The 12,644-nt window shown below is 42.8% G+C and overlaps 1 protein-coding gene across 5 annotated transcripts in view; it reads right to left on the reverse strand.

The window, feature by feature from the left end:
* Window positions 1–12,423, reverse strand: part of LOC101143138 (thymosin beta-15A-like) — a 53,953-nt gene extending 41,530 nt beyond the window's left edge. For 3 of the 5 annotated variants that reach the window (XM_063702827.1, XM_063702826.1, XM_063702825.1), the window contains exons 1-2: window positions 12,226–12,423; window positions 10,362–10,478 (exon numbers count right to left, since the gene is read on the reverse strand). In XM_063702827.1, the coding sequence (XP_063558897.1) occupies window positions 10,362–10,461 (100 nt within the window). In that variant the 5' untranslated portion in view covers window positions 10,462–10,478; window positions 12,226–12,423. Of the gene's footprint in view, window positions 1–9,018; window positions 9,458–10,361; window positions 10,479–10,754; window positions 10,873–12,225 lie in introns of those variants that run through there. The other 2 variants (XM_055376829.2, XM_031005977.3) reach the window with 2 other exon arrangements.
* Between the last annotated feature and the right edge of the window lie 221 nt (window positions 12,424–12,644).

Here is a 12,644-nt window from a genome sequence, read left to right on the forward strand (position 1 = left end):
CTTGTGCAGTGAGTATTTCTCTTCAACTATTTTCATAACATTTTTCTAATATTCTGGAAAATCAGAAAGTAACAAATCTCGTTGAAGGGAATTCTTGATACTATATCCTATCTCTTTGGATCCCAAGTATAGCTCTGGAGGTGACCTTCCCCTGCTTCCAATCGACACTACTCAGGGAAGCTCTGGCTACTATCCTGTCCTGCCCCCATTTCCCTCTTGACCAAGCGGTCCTCTGTCAAAGGTGGAATAATCTATGTGGCTATGGGTTGGGCCCTTTGGGGTGGTTCTTTCCCACTTCTGATGGGCTTGGGAAAACTGAATTTGCCATTTATCCAGCTTTTTTTTTCATGGTTTGACTGAGAATGCCATCCTTTACTGGTTTCTAAACATGAAGGAGAAGGGTTGGTTATAAGATGCTTGAAAATTCACAGGAAACAGTTGACAAAAATGGCCACATATTGAGCTTCAAGGAACAACATAATAATTCCTATGGGTTGCAGTCCCAGAGTATGTTCTCTTGTCCGCATACTCGGGCGACTGGAAATCCATTGAAAAGAAAACCAATGGGAAAGTCACCAGCTGCTCTGAAATTCAGCAATACACTTATATAAAAAAAAATGCTAAAAATACATAGACTTGGGACCCAGAAGAAAGCACAATGAAAGGTAGCCATATTAACATTAACATGAATATTAATATGCAAATCTCTTGAGGAAATAATCGTTATCTTACTTCTCCTAATGGCTGACAATGCTCTGAATAGCTTGATGCTAGGGGCAAGGAATATATACTACTCCTAGCTTTGAATTCATATCCTTAAATGACCATGATTACAAACACTGAAAACTAAAACATCAGGTAAAGAATCACACCACCGCCCCTTGAACCGCCATGCTGAATATCACAGAAAGCCTCTTGTGGGTTCAGCCTGGGTCACTCCCTCCAAATTGGCACAATGACTGTTGCTCATAGACTGCAGGTCACTCATTGGCTGCACCACTGTACACTAGGGCATGAGCTGTTTCCGTGGACACTCCCTAATCCTACTGACACATTTCTCGAAGTAAGGAAGGTTTTTCTGTTCAAAAGGAAATAAAAAGATCATCGTCAGGGCGAAAAAAGAATGAATTACAATAATGATCTCAGAGTCGAGGAAGCTGGAAAACACATGGATTCTTGAAAATTTTATTTAGCTGTATGTACACTGTAACTGGGCCTCATTTCCTTATTTACATGGATTCGTGATGGGAGACATATTGAATTCATTTAGGAGGGTTACCTTGCTTCTTATATCAGCGTATTCATTTTCTCTGTTGCTGTATCACACATAATGAAGTTCTGGAAACTCCCTCCATCCACTCACAGCAGAATGAAAGTGAAAAAGGTAAACATCAGAACATTGATAATATCACCATAATGATAACCTAGAAAGATAACTAATAAAAATGGCCATTTAGGAATGGGGAGCACTTTGGTATGGCTGCATGGCTCTATGTCACAGGCCAACTCAACATCTGATTGGATGACGTGTCACCGAGGGAGCCCGTCAGCAATCCTCCCTGCATTGAAGGTGATTGGATGATCCTGTTGCTTGGCATCATGTCAACCAATCACAGTGGGCATCTGTGGGCCTAAGTGGCCCCGGTTGCCTACCTCAGACAAAGGGACACAGATAGATACCCAACAGGGCAAAACCGTATCAGCTCTCCCCAGCTGATCCATGCCACACCGTGAGCACTTTGAAGGGTGTCACTGAAAACTCCCAAAGTTTAGCAATTTCAGCTCATGCTCCTTGAAGAGGGCTTGACTTCCTGAGCTCAAGTCCATTATTTCGGAGGAATGACGGTGGCCACTTGTGGACCATTTCTCACCCATCTCAGAATGTACTGTTATTCTGGGCTAAGCCACCCTGGCTTGAGCAGGAACTCCCTGACATGGCGGCCGAGGGCTCCTGGGCATCAAAGGACCTGGCCGTCTGGCTCCTGTCTTCAGTGCTGATCAACACCTTCAGTGAATGTGCATAAGGAACAATGGCCAAACCACAGGCTCCAAGCAGACAACACAAACAGAAATTGAGGTGCTTGTAAAAATATTACAAATCCTTAAACACGTACGAAATTTAAAATTGTTTTCTTAACAGTATTTTGATCCCCAAAATACTCTGAATGTTAGTGTTGGTGAGTAAGTGGTGTTGGGTGAAGAAAACATTATCCCAATTCACTAAGAAACCTCCTTATGGAGAAAAATTGACTCTATGAAATTGGAAATATTCTGGAGTTAAAAAAATACACTTCAAGAATCTATGATAATACATTCAGAAACATTTCTCAAATATATAAATGTAAAACATAAATACCAGAAATTGAACCAAACAAGGATTTAATGATCAAGAAGAATTGAAGAAATGGAGGTCACCAAGAAGGTACCATGCCAAATTCCAACGTTGTTTCCTGTCAGACTTTTAAGATCAGGTGATTTATTGCTAATAAGATGGATCTCGGTTTAAAGAGAATTTTTTTTTTTTTTTAGACAGAGTCTTGAGGGGGAGGAGCCAAGATGGCCGAATAGGAACAGCTCCCGTCTACAGCTCCCAGCGTGAGCGATGCAGAAGACAGGTGATTTCTGCATTTCCATCTGAGGTACTGGGTTCATCTCACTAGGGAGTGCCAGACAGTGGGTGCAGGTCAGTGGGTGCATGCACCGTGCGCAAGCCAAAGCAGGGCGAGGCATTGCCTCACTCGGGAAGCGCAAAGGGTCAGGGAGTTCCCTTTCCTAGTCAAAGAAAGGAGTGACAGACGGCACCTGGAAAATTGGGTCACTCCCACCCGAATACTGCGCTTTTCCGACGGGCTTAAAAAACGGTGCACCAGGAGATTATATCCCGCACATGGATGGGAGGGTCCTACGCCCATGGAGTCTCGCTGATTGCTAGCACAGCAGTCTGAGATCAATCTGCAAGGCGGCAGCGAGGCTGGGGGAGGGGCGCCTGCCATTGCCCAGGCTTGCTTAGGTAAACAAAGCAGCCAGGAAGCTCGAACTGGGTGGAGCCCACCACAGCTCAAGGAGGCCTGCCTGCCTCTGTAGGCTCCACCTCTGGGGAGCCTTCAGACGATCAAACTACTCCGAGCTACAGGAGGAAATTCAAACCAAAGGCAAAGAAGTTAAAAACTTTGAAAAAAATTTAGACGAAAGTATAACTAGAATAACCAATACAGAGAAGTGCTTAAAGGAGCTGATGGAGCTGAAAGCCAAGGCTCGAGAACTATGTGAAGAATGCAGAAGCCTCAGGAGCCAATGTGATCAACTGAAAGAAAAGGTATCAGCGATGGAAGATGAAATGAATGAAATGAAGCGAGAAGGGAACTTTAGAGAAAAAAGAATAAAAAGAAACGAACAAAGCCTCCAAGAAATATGGGACTATGTGAAAAGACCAAATCTATGTCTGATTGGTGTACCTGAAAGTGATGGGGAGAATGGAACCAAGTTGGAAAACACTCTGCAGGATATTATCCAGGAGAACTTCCCCAATCTAGCAAGGCAGGCCAACGTTCAGATTCAGGAAATACAGAGAACGCCATGAAGATACTCCTCGAGAAGAGCAACTCCAAGACACATAATTGTCAGATTCACCAAAGTGGAAATGAAGGAAAAAATGTTAAGGGCAGCCAGAGAGAAAGGTCGGGTTACCCACAAAGGGAAGCCCATCAGACTAACAGCGGATCTCTCGGCAGAAACCCTACAAGCCAGAAGAGAGTGGGGGCCAATATTCAACATTCTTAAAGAAAAGAATTTTCAACCCAGAATTTCATATCCAGCCAAACTAAGCCTCATAAGTGAAGGAGAAATAAAATACTTTACAGACAAGCAAATGCTGAGAGATTTTGTCACCACCAGGCCTGCCCTAAAAGAGCTCCTCAAGGAAGCGCTAAACATGGAAAGGAACAACTGGCACCAGCCACTGCAAAATCATGCCAAAATGTAAAGACCATAGAGACTAGGAAGAAACTGCATCAACTAACGAGCAAAATAACCAGCTAACATCATAATGACAGGATCAAATTCACATATAACAATATTAACTTTAAATGTAAATGGACTAAATGCTCCAATTAAAAGACACAGACTGGCAAATTGGATAAACAGTCAAGACCCATCAGTGTGCTGTATTCAGGAAACCCATCTCACGTGCAGAGACACACATAGGCTCAAAATAAAAGGATGAAGGAAGATCTACCAAGCAAACGGAAAACAAAAAATGGCAGGGGTTGCAATCCTAGTCTCTGATAAAACAGACTTTAAACCAACAAAGATCAAAAGAGACAAAGAAGGCCATTACATAATGGTAAAGGGATCAATTCAACAAAAAGAGCTAACTATCCTAAATATATATGCACCCAATACAGGAGCACCCAGATTCATGAAGCAAGTCCTGAGTGACGTACAAAGAGACTTAGACTCCCACACATTAATAATGGGAGACTTTAACACCGCACTGTCAATATTAGACAGATCAACGAGACATAAAGTCAACAAGGATACCCAGGAATTGAACTCAGCTCTGCACCAAGCAGACCTAATAGACATCTACAGAACTCTCCACCCCAAATCAACAGAATATACATTGTTTTCAGCACCACACCACACCTATTCCAAAATTGACCACATAGTTGGAAGTAAAGCTCTCCTCAGCAAATGTAAAAGAACAGAAATTATAACAAACTATCTCTCAGACCGCAGTGCAATCAAACTAGAACTCAGGATTAAGAATCTCACTCAAAACCGCTCAACTACATGGAAACTGAACAACCTGCTCCTGAATGACTACTGGGTACATAACGAAATGAAGGCAGAAATAAAGATGTTCTTTGAAACCAACGAGAACAAAGACACAACATACCAGAATCTCTGGGACACATTCAAAGCAGTGTGTAGAGGGAAATTTATAGCACTAAATGCCCACAAGAGAAAGCAGGAAAGATCCAAAATTGACACCCTAACATCACAATTAAAAGAACTAGAAAAGCAAGAGCAAACACATTCAAAAGCTAGCAGAAGGCAAGAAATAACTAAAATCAGAGCAGAACTGAAGGAAATAGAGATACAAAAAACCCTTCAAAAAATTAATGAATCCAGGAGCTGGTTTTTTGAAAGGATCAACAAAATTGATAGACCGCTAGCAAGATTAATAAAGAAAAAAAGACAGAAGAATCAAATAGACACAATAAAAAATGATAAAGGGGATATCACCACCGATCCCACAGAAATACAAACTACCATCAGAGAATATTACAAACACCTCTATGCAAATAAACTAGAAAATCTAGAAGAAATGGATAAATTCCTCGACACATACACTCTCCCAAGACTAAACGAGGAAGAAGTTGAATCTCTGAATAGACCAATAACAGGAGCTGAAATTGTGGCAATAATCAATAGCTTACCAACCAAAAAGAGTCCAGGACCAGATGGATTCACAGCCGAATTCTACCAGAGGTACAAGGAGGAGCTGGTACCATTCCTTCTGAAACTATTCCAATCAATAGAAAAAGAGAGAATCCTCCCTAACTCATTTTATGAGGCCAGCATCATCCTGATACCAAAGCCAGGCAGAGACACAACCAAAAAAGAGAATTTTAGACCAATATCCTTGATGAACATTGATGCAAAATCCTCAATAAAATACTGGCAAACCAAATCCAGCAGCACATCAAAAAGCTTATCCACCATGATCAAGTGAGCTTCATCCCTGGGATGCAAGGCTGGTTCAATATACGCAAATCAATAAATGTAATCCAGCATATAAACAGAACCAGAGACAAAAACCACATGATTATCTCAATAGATGCAGAAAAGGCCTTTGACAAAATTCAACAACCCTTCAAGCTAAAAACTCTCAATAAATTAGGTATTGATGGAACATATCTCAAAATAATAAGAGCTATCTATGACAAACCCACAGCCAATATCATACTGAATGGGCAAAAACTGGAAGCATTCCCTTTGAAAACTGGCATAAGACAGGGATGCCCTCTCTCACCACTCCTATTCAACATAGTGTTGGAAGTTCTGGCCAGGGCACTTAGGCAGGAGAAGGAAATAAAAGGTATTCAATTAGGAAAAGAGGAAGTCAAATTGCCCCTGTTTGCAGATGACATGATTGTATATCTAGAAAACCCCATTGTCTCAGCCCAAAATCTCCTTAAGCTGATAAGCAACTTCAGCAGTCTCAGGATAAAAAATCAATGTACAAAAATCACAAGCATTCTTATACACCAACAACAGACAAACAGAGAGCCAAATCATGAGTGAACTCCCATTCACAATTGCTTCAAAGAGAGTAAAATCCCTAGGAATCCAACTTACAAGGGACGTGAAGGACCTCTTCAAGGAGAACTACAAACCACTGCTCAATGAAATAAAAGAGGATACAAACAAATGGAAGAACATTCCATGCTCATGGGTAGGAAGAATCAATATCATGAAAATGGCCATACTGCCCAAGGTAATTTACAGATTCAATGCCATCCCCATCAAGCTACCAATGCCTTTCTTCACAGAATTGGAAAAAACTACTTTAAAGTTCATATGGAACCAAAAAAGAGCCCGCATCGCCAAGTCAATCCTAAGCCAAAAGAACAAAGCTGGAGGCATCACACTACCTGACTTCAAACTATACTACAAGGCTACAGTAACCAAAACAGCATGGTACTGGTACCAAAACAGAGATATAGATCAATGGAATAGAACAGAGCCCTCAGAAATAACGCCGCATATCTACAACTATCTGATCTTTGACAAACCTGAGAAAAACAAGCACTGGGGAAGGGATTCCCTATTTAATAAATGGTGCTGGGAAAACTGGCTAGCCATATGAAGAAAGCTGAAACTGGATCCCTTCCTTACACCTTATACAAAAATTAATTCAAGATGGATTAAAGACTTAAATGTTAGACCTAAAACCATAAAAACCCTAGAAGAAAACCTAGGCATTACCATTCAGGACATAGGCATGGGCAAGGACTTCATGTCCAAAACACCAAAAGCAATGGCAACAAAAGACAAAATCGACAAATGGGATCTCATTAAACTAAAGAGCTTCTGCACAGCAAAAGAAACTACCATCAGAGTGAACAGGCAGCTGACTTCAAATTCTGGAGGATGGATTAACTACCGTCTCTAGGTCTCCAGCACACAATCCCAGGACTATTGAATAGAAGCTACAGGGAGGCACGTTTGGGCACAATGTAAGCAGCATATCACTGCAAGGAGCTGAGTGACTTTACTGGACAATTGCCTCAGGCGGGAGATAAGGTACTGGTGACTAACATCGTTACTTCCAAGGCTCAAATCCTCTGGCTACACTAAGCCCTGTGACTGTGTCACCTCATTGGCACTTGATCAAAGTTGACTTACCTACTGTTTTGATTTTGAAACTTTAAGCTATAGCAGAGAAAACAGCTTCCACTTCATGTAATCCTACTGATTATTTAACAATGTGAGCCCTTAGAAAGGGGGAGGTAAGATAATACTTGAGGTTGAAAATAGGTATGAACAGTATAATCCGTCTTTGCAGGAAGATATGTACATTAACAGATCACAAGTCTGGATGGTTAATACTTCTAATTGGTGGGATTATAGGTGATTTGTTTTTATACACGTGATTAAAGTAGGCTGGGCATGGTAGCTCATGCCTGTAATCCCAGCACTTTGGGAGGCTGAGGCAGGCAGATTGCTTGAGCCCAGGAGTTCAAGACCAGCCTGGGCAACATAGCAAGATCTCATCTCTACTAATAATCAGAAAGATTAGCTGGGTGTGGTGGCATGTGCCTGTAGTCCCAGGTACTAGGGAGGCTGGGGTGGGAGGATTGCTTGAGCCCAGGAGGTCAAAAATACAAAAATTAGCTGGGCATGGTGGCACGCACCTGTAATCCCAGTTACTCGGGAGGCTATGGCAGGAGAATTGCTTGAACCTGGGAGCTATGATTGTACCACTGTACTCTAGCCTAGGTGACAGAGCAAGACCCTGTCTCATAAAAATGAAATAAAATTTTTAAAAAGGGATAAAAGTATTGTTTAAAGGCAGGAATTAAATTGCATGCATTTATACATATTCCTTATTGTATTAGCTCGGGCTACCATAACAAAATGCTATAGACTAGGTGACTTAAACAACAAAAATTTACTTGCTCACAGTTCTAGATTCTAGAAATCTCAAGTCGACGTCCAGCACAGTCACATTCTGGTGAGGGCTCTCTTCCTGGCTTGTAGACAGCCACCTTCTTGCTGTGTCCTCGCATGTTTCAGATTGTTCTCTCTCTCTCTCCTTATAAGGCCACGGTCCTATTGGATGAGGCCCTGTTATCACTTCATAACCTAAATTACCTCTGAAACAACCTATCTAAAGATACAATCACACTAAGGATTAGGGCTTCAACATATTAATCGGCGGGTCACAGGTGACAAAATTCATCCATAGCATTTATGCTCACCATGAACACCAGAAATGTTTAGTTCATAAAACAGCAAATTCTGTTCAGTAGAAAAAATCATACCAGAAGTTCAGTGCTACAGGTCATTAGAAGATGCAATGTGCTTAATATGGGGTTTGTTAGCAAGTGCCTCCTGCCCCTTTCTCCATCCAACTTCAGTCTTGGATGTTAACTCCCATTAAGCTGAAAAAGACTTTCCAGAAGGCAAGAGAGCCCAGCTTGAACTCCAGCCCTTATTCACCTTGAGCAGATCACATCAGACCCTGTTTTCATTTCTTCATTCTGCAATAAGGAGATTAGTCCACATGACCTTCTCTCCCAAGGTTCTCTTAACTCTGTGATTCCAACTCTAAAGAAAAATCACTTGCCATCCCCAAGTCAGGACCCACTGGACCTGGAAAGAATTGAGTATTTCCCCCCAGGAATAATCTGCTAAAAGTTTTCCTTCAATCATTTTGTTTGGCTGAAAGGGTAGCCTTGTGTACTTTTCATTCCTTAGACTACCTATCAGAATGAACCACAAGAGTCACACGATAACTATTATATTTATTATTTTATTGCTACATTGGAAGTGAAAATAAACTATAAGAAGCTGCCAAAGGATGCATCTTCATGAAGATTATGAAACAATTGAGGCATCCATTGTAGAAGGTTAAAATTGGCTTATCCTGAATGAGACACAAGGACTAAACATACAAAGGTCGTCAATGGCAAGATCATTGACAGCATCTGCCATTTGGAATTTACATACCAACGGGAAATTTAAAAAGGAACTTAAGGAAACACTCACTACCTTAGCCAGGGAATACAGTTAAGAAGAAATCAGAAGATGCCTGAAATCTTTACAAACACATAGGTTTACAAAAAGCAAGCCTAAAACCAAGACTGTCAGGCAATGTTGAAATATGCTCTTTGGAGGAGATCCCCATTTTACAATGTTTGAACACACACTTTCTCCTGCTGGATAGCTGGGGGGAAAAAAGAAACAAAAAATTACAAAAGAATTTTCCTAAGACTAAGTTCAGCTTCTTCCAAAAGAGCTCTTTGTAAGTCATTGAAGGCTGCTTCAAATTTAGAATGCCAAGGCATTAACCAAAAAACTCACAGTGGGGTGTGTGCATGCATGCATATGCACTTAACCACCTGAACATTCATTAGAAACTACATCAACTGTAGGGTTTGCTTTTCCAAATGCTGCTGTCATTTTTTCAGACTATTCAAGACAGAGGAGTAAGTGAAGCACTTTCTTCAGATTTATCTATCACTATACAGTTAGGAAATTATACACTTTCAGATAATTTTAACTAATGTTGCCACTCTCAAATAAAAGTGACATAACAAAAAGTGCCCCCTCGGCTTTTGTGAATATGCTTAGAGTTTCTCCAGCAGGCTCTAACTCCAGAGGGCAAAACCGATCCCTTGAATCTGAGACCTTTGAGCATATCAAGATCTAAATTTGTTGTCTCACCTTATCTTGTCATTAGATATAGAAGGCCAAAACTGCTGAGTCTACAGGTTCTTCAGGGATAATATTATGGACTCAAATTTCTAAATGCAGAAAAATGCCAAATACCCAAAAGTAGACAAAAACTAGTGTTTTTTAGTGCTACATCCAATATCCCAAGACTGGTTTTAATGTGGTTTTTAATAATTTTCCAAAAAGAAACTAGTTTTTTATTCCCCCATCACTATTGGGCCCATCATGTGAGAACCAGAAGAAAACTATTTGATAGTTTTAACTGCTGCATTAAATACCATGGTACTCTAATTATTGCTTACTTTGCATCAAAAATTTACTAGAAGATAGGTTTATTTAGTGAACGTATTAACTTTCTCTATTGTTTGTTTCCATTAGAATCCCCCATGACTTACTTTCCTTTGAAGGAAGACTATTTTTTTCTTCAGTGTTACTTTTCTTCAGTTTTGACCTGTCAAACTTCTCCACTTCTGACAAGTCTGGTTTATCACTCATCTTGATTAGCAGAAAGCCTGAAAAGAAAAAACATGTTTAAGAAAACGTACATGGCAGAACTATCTTCGGACTAACGGGTCACAAGCAAAAAACTTCACATTTCCTATCAATATATATTCTACCTGCTTATTTTCAACAGAAAAACAGCAACAGATCTTAGATAATCCCAGCACTTTGGGAGGCCGAGGTGGGTGGATCACTGGAGGTCAGGAATTCGAGACCAGCCTGGCCAACATGGTGAAACCCCGTCTCTACTAAAAATACAAAAATTATCCGGGCATGGTGGCACACACCTGTAATCCCAGTTACTTGGGAGGCTGAGGCAGGAGAATTGCTTGAACCCGGGAGACGGAGGTTGTAGTGAGCCAAGATCGCACCACTGCACTCCAGCCTGCGCAACAGAGCAAGCCTCTATCAAAAAAAAAAAAGGTATATTTTTGTTAGAATAATTTCAACTCCACATCATTAGCCCGTTTCTGATAGGCAGTAAATGCCACTACATCAGAACGCACTAGAAACCAAGATGCCCTAGAAACCCACAGCCAATATGTCCGACTCTTAAAATCACAGCAAGAGTAAAATGGAGGTGATAGAAGCACAAGAGCAGATATGGATAGAAGAAAAAATAAAGACTGGCTTTAAACAGGTTAATGATTTTGTAACAGGAGAGAGCACTATTTGAGCATCTTCACTTTCTCTTAAATTACTTTTGGTTTTTGGCATTTTTCTTGAGAGATGGGGAGCAGCACACAAAACAGAGTGGCATAAGTTGTACTAATTTCTTTCTATTTTAAATCCCCAAAGACGACAGTACATTAAGGCACTACAATAAACGCCTCATAATAGCTCCTTGTGGCACTGGTTTGTAAACGTTGTTAAGAAGAGACAGCTAACTAGGATCAGACCCATGACTTCAGCAGAATGGGATAAACCAAATAGAAGTGAGTCTTCTTTCACCATTTTTCTCTGCAAAGAGACAGGCAAGGAGATGAGACTCAGAGGTCCGTGGCTATGGACCTGATGAAATGCCTGGTGCCCTGTGAGCGTCCTGAGTTTGTCCAAAAGAGACAATAGGATATCCCAGAAATCGGAAGGCAGAGAGAGCTCTCATGAGCGAGCCCGGCCCCACCCTGGTGGAATAACACACTTCGTCTAGTCCCTGGGGTAGAATGGAGAGGCCCCCAAGCAGTCAGAAATGTCGAACATGCCTCCATTCCGTCGAGGTTACCCTAAGACCCTCCTCTGCCAAGCGATCAGACGCCAAGCTCCGAGCTGGGAAACTGGAACTAACAAATAAATAATAGTAGGGCCGGGCGCATAGGCCAGTCTGTCAGAAGCAGTTTGCATACTTTTTCAAATAACTATTAGCGTTGTCTGGCGCCCAGCCTAACGTCCACGGGAGGGGAGGGAATGAGTGCCCAGCCCCAGAGGGCCCATTCCGGGCGGCCCCCAAACTCCTCATCCTCGAAGCCTCTGACCTGCAGCTACCGCGGACGGGCCGCTTTAAGGGTCCGCCCCTACCCCCCACCCCCGGGTCTTGTTCCCAGGACCGGCCTCCGGCAGGGCTCGGCATCGCGCGCAGAAGGCGGCGCCCGGGGAAGACAAAGGCGCGGACTCGCCGGGCCGGGCGACGGCGCAGACGCAAAGCGCCAGTCCCAACCGCGGCCCCTCTGGTTCCCGAAGGCGCGGCATCCTCCGCCTCACGACCCCGACGCCTCCCCGTCCCCATGGTCCTCTGGCTCCTGCGAGGCCGCAGGTCCTCACCTGAAGGCTAGAAGACTCGTGAAAAGCTGTCCGCGGGGCTGAGACCCAGGCTCACTCCGGACCAGGTTAGCGTTCCCGCGCAGAGCCCTGCAGCGTGAAGCGCCCCCAGCAGGCTCCGCCCCAGCTGTCTGATTGGCCGAGGGTTTCCGGACTCACCTCTTTCCCCTCCTCCGCTTGAACCTCCAGAGCCTGCGCCCACCATCTCCTCTACGATCAGGGGCTTGGTGACGTCAGAGCAGACCCCGCCTCCCCAGGCCCCACCTCCCGGGCCTCTCCCACTGCTTTAGTCCTGAGGGTCCACATTCCCTTCATCCTAAGTACCCTCACTCTTTCACAATAACAGAGGCCTCTGCAATAAGCAGACACATCTTGCCCAGGGAGCTTAGAACATTTGGAACACTGAAGTCCAAGCCGAATGA

This window comes from Gorilla gorilla, chromosome X, assembly GCF_029281585.2.
Source record: "Gorilla gorilla gorilla isolate KB3781 chromosome X, NHGRI_mGorGor1-v2.1_pri, whole genome shotgun sequence".
In the NCBI taxonomy this organism is placed as follows: Eukaryota; Metazoa; Chordata; class Mammalia; order Primates; family Hominidae; genus Gorilla; species Gorilla gorilla.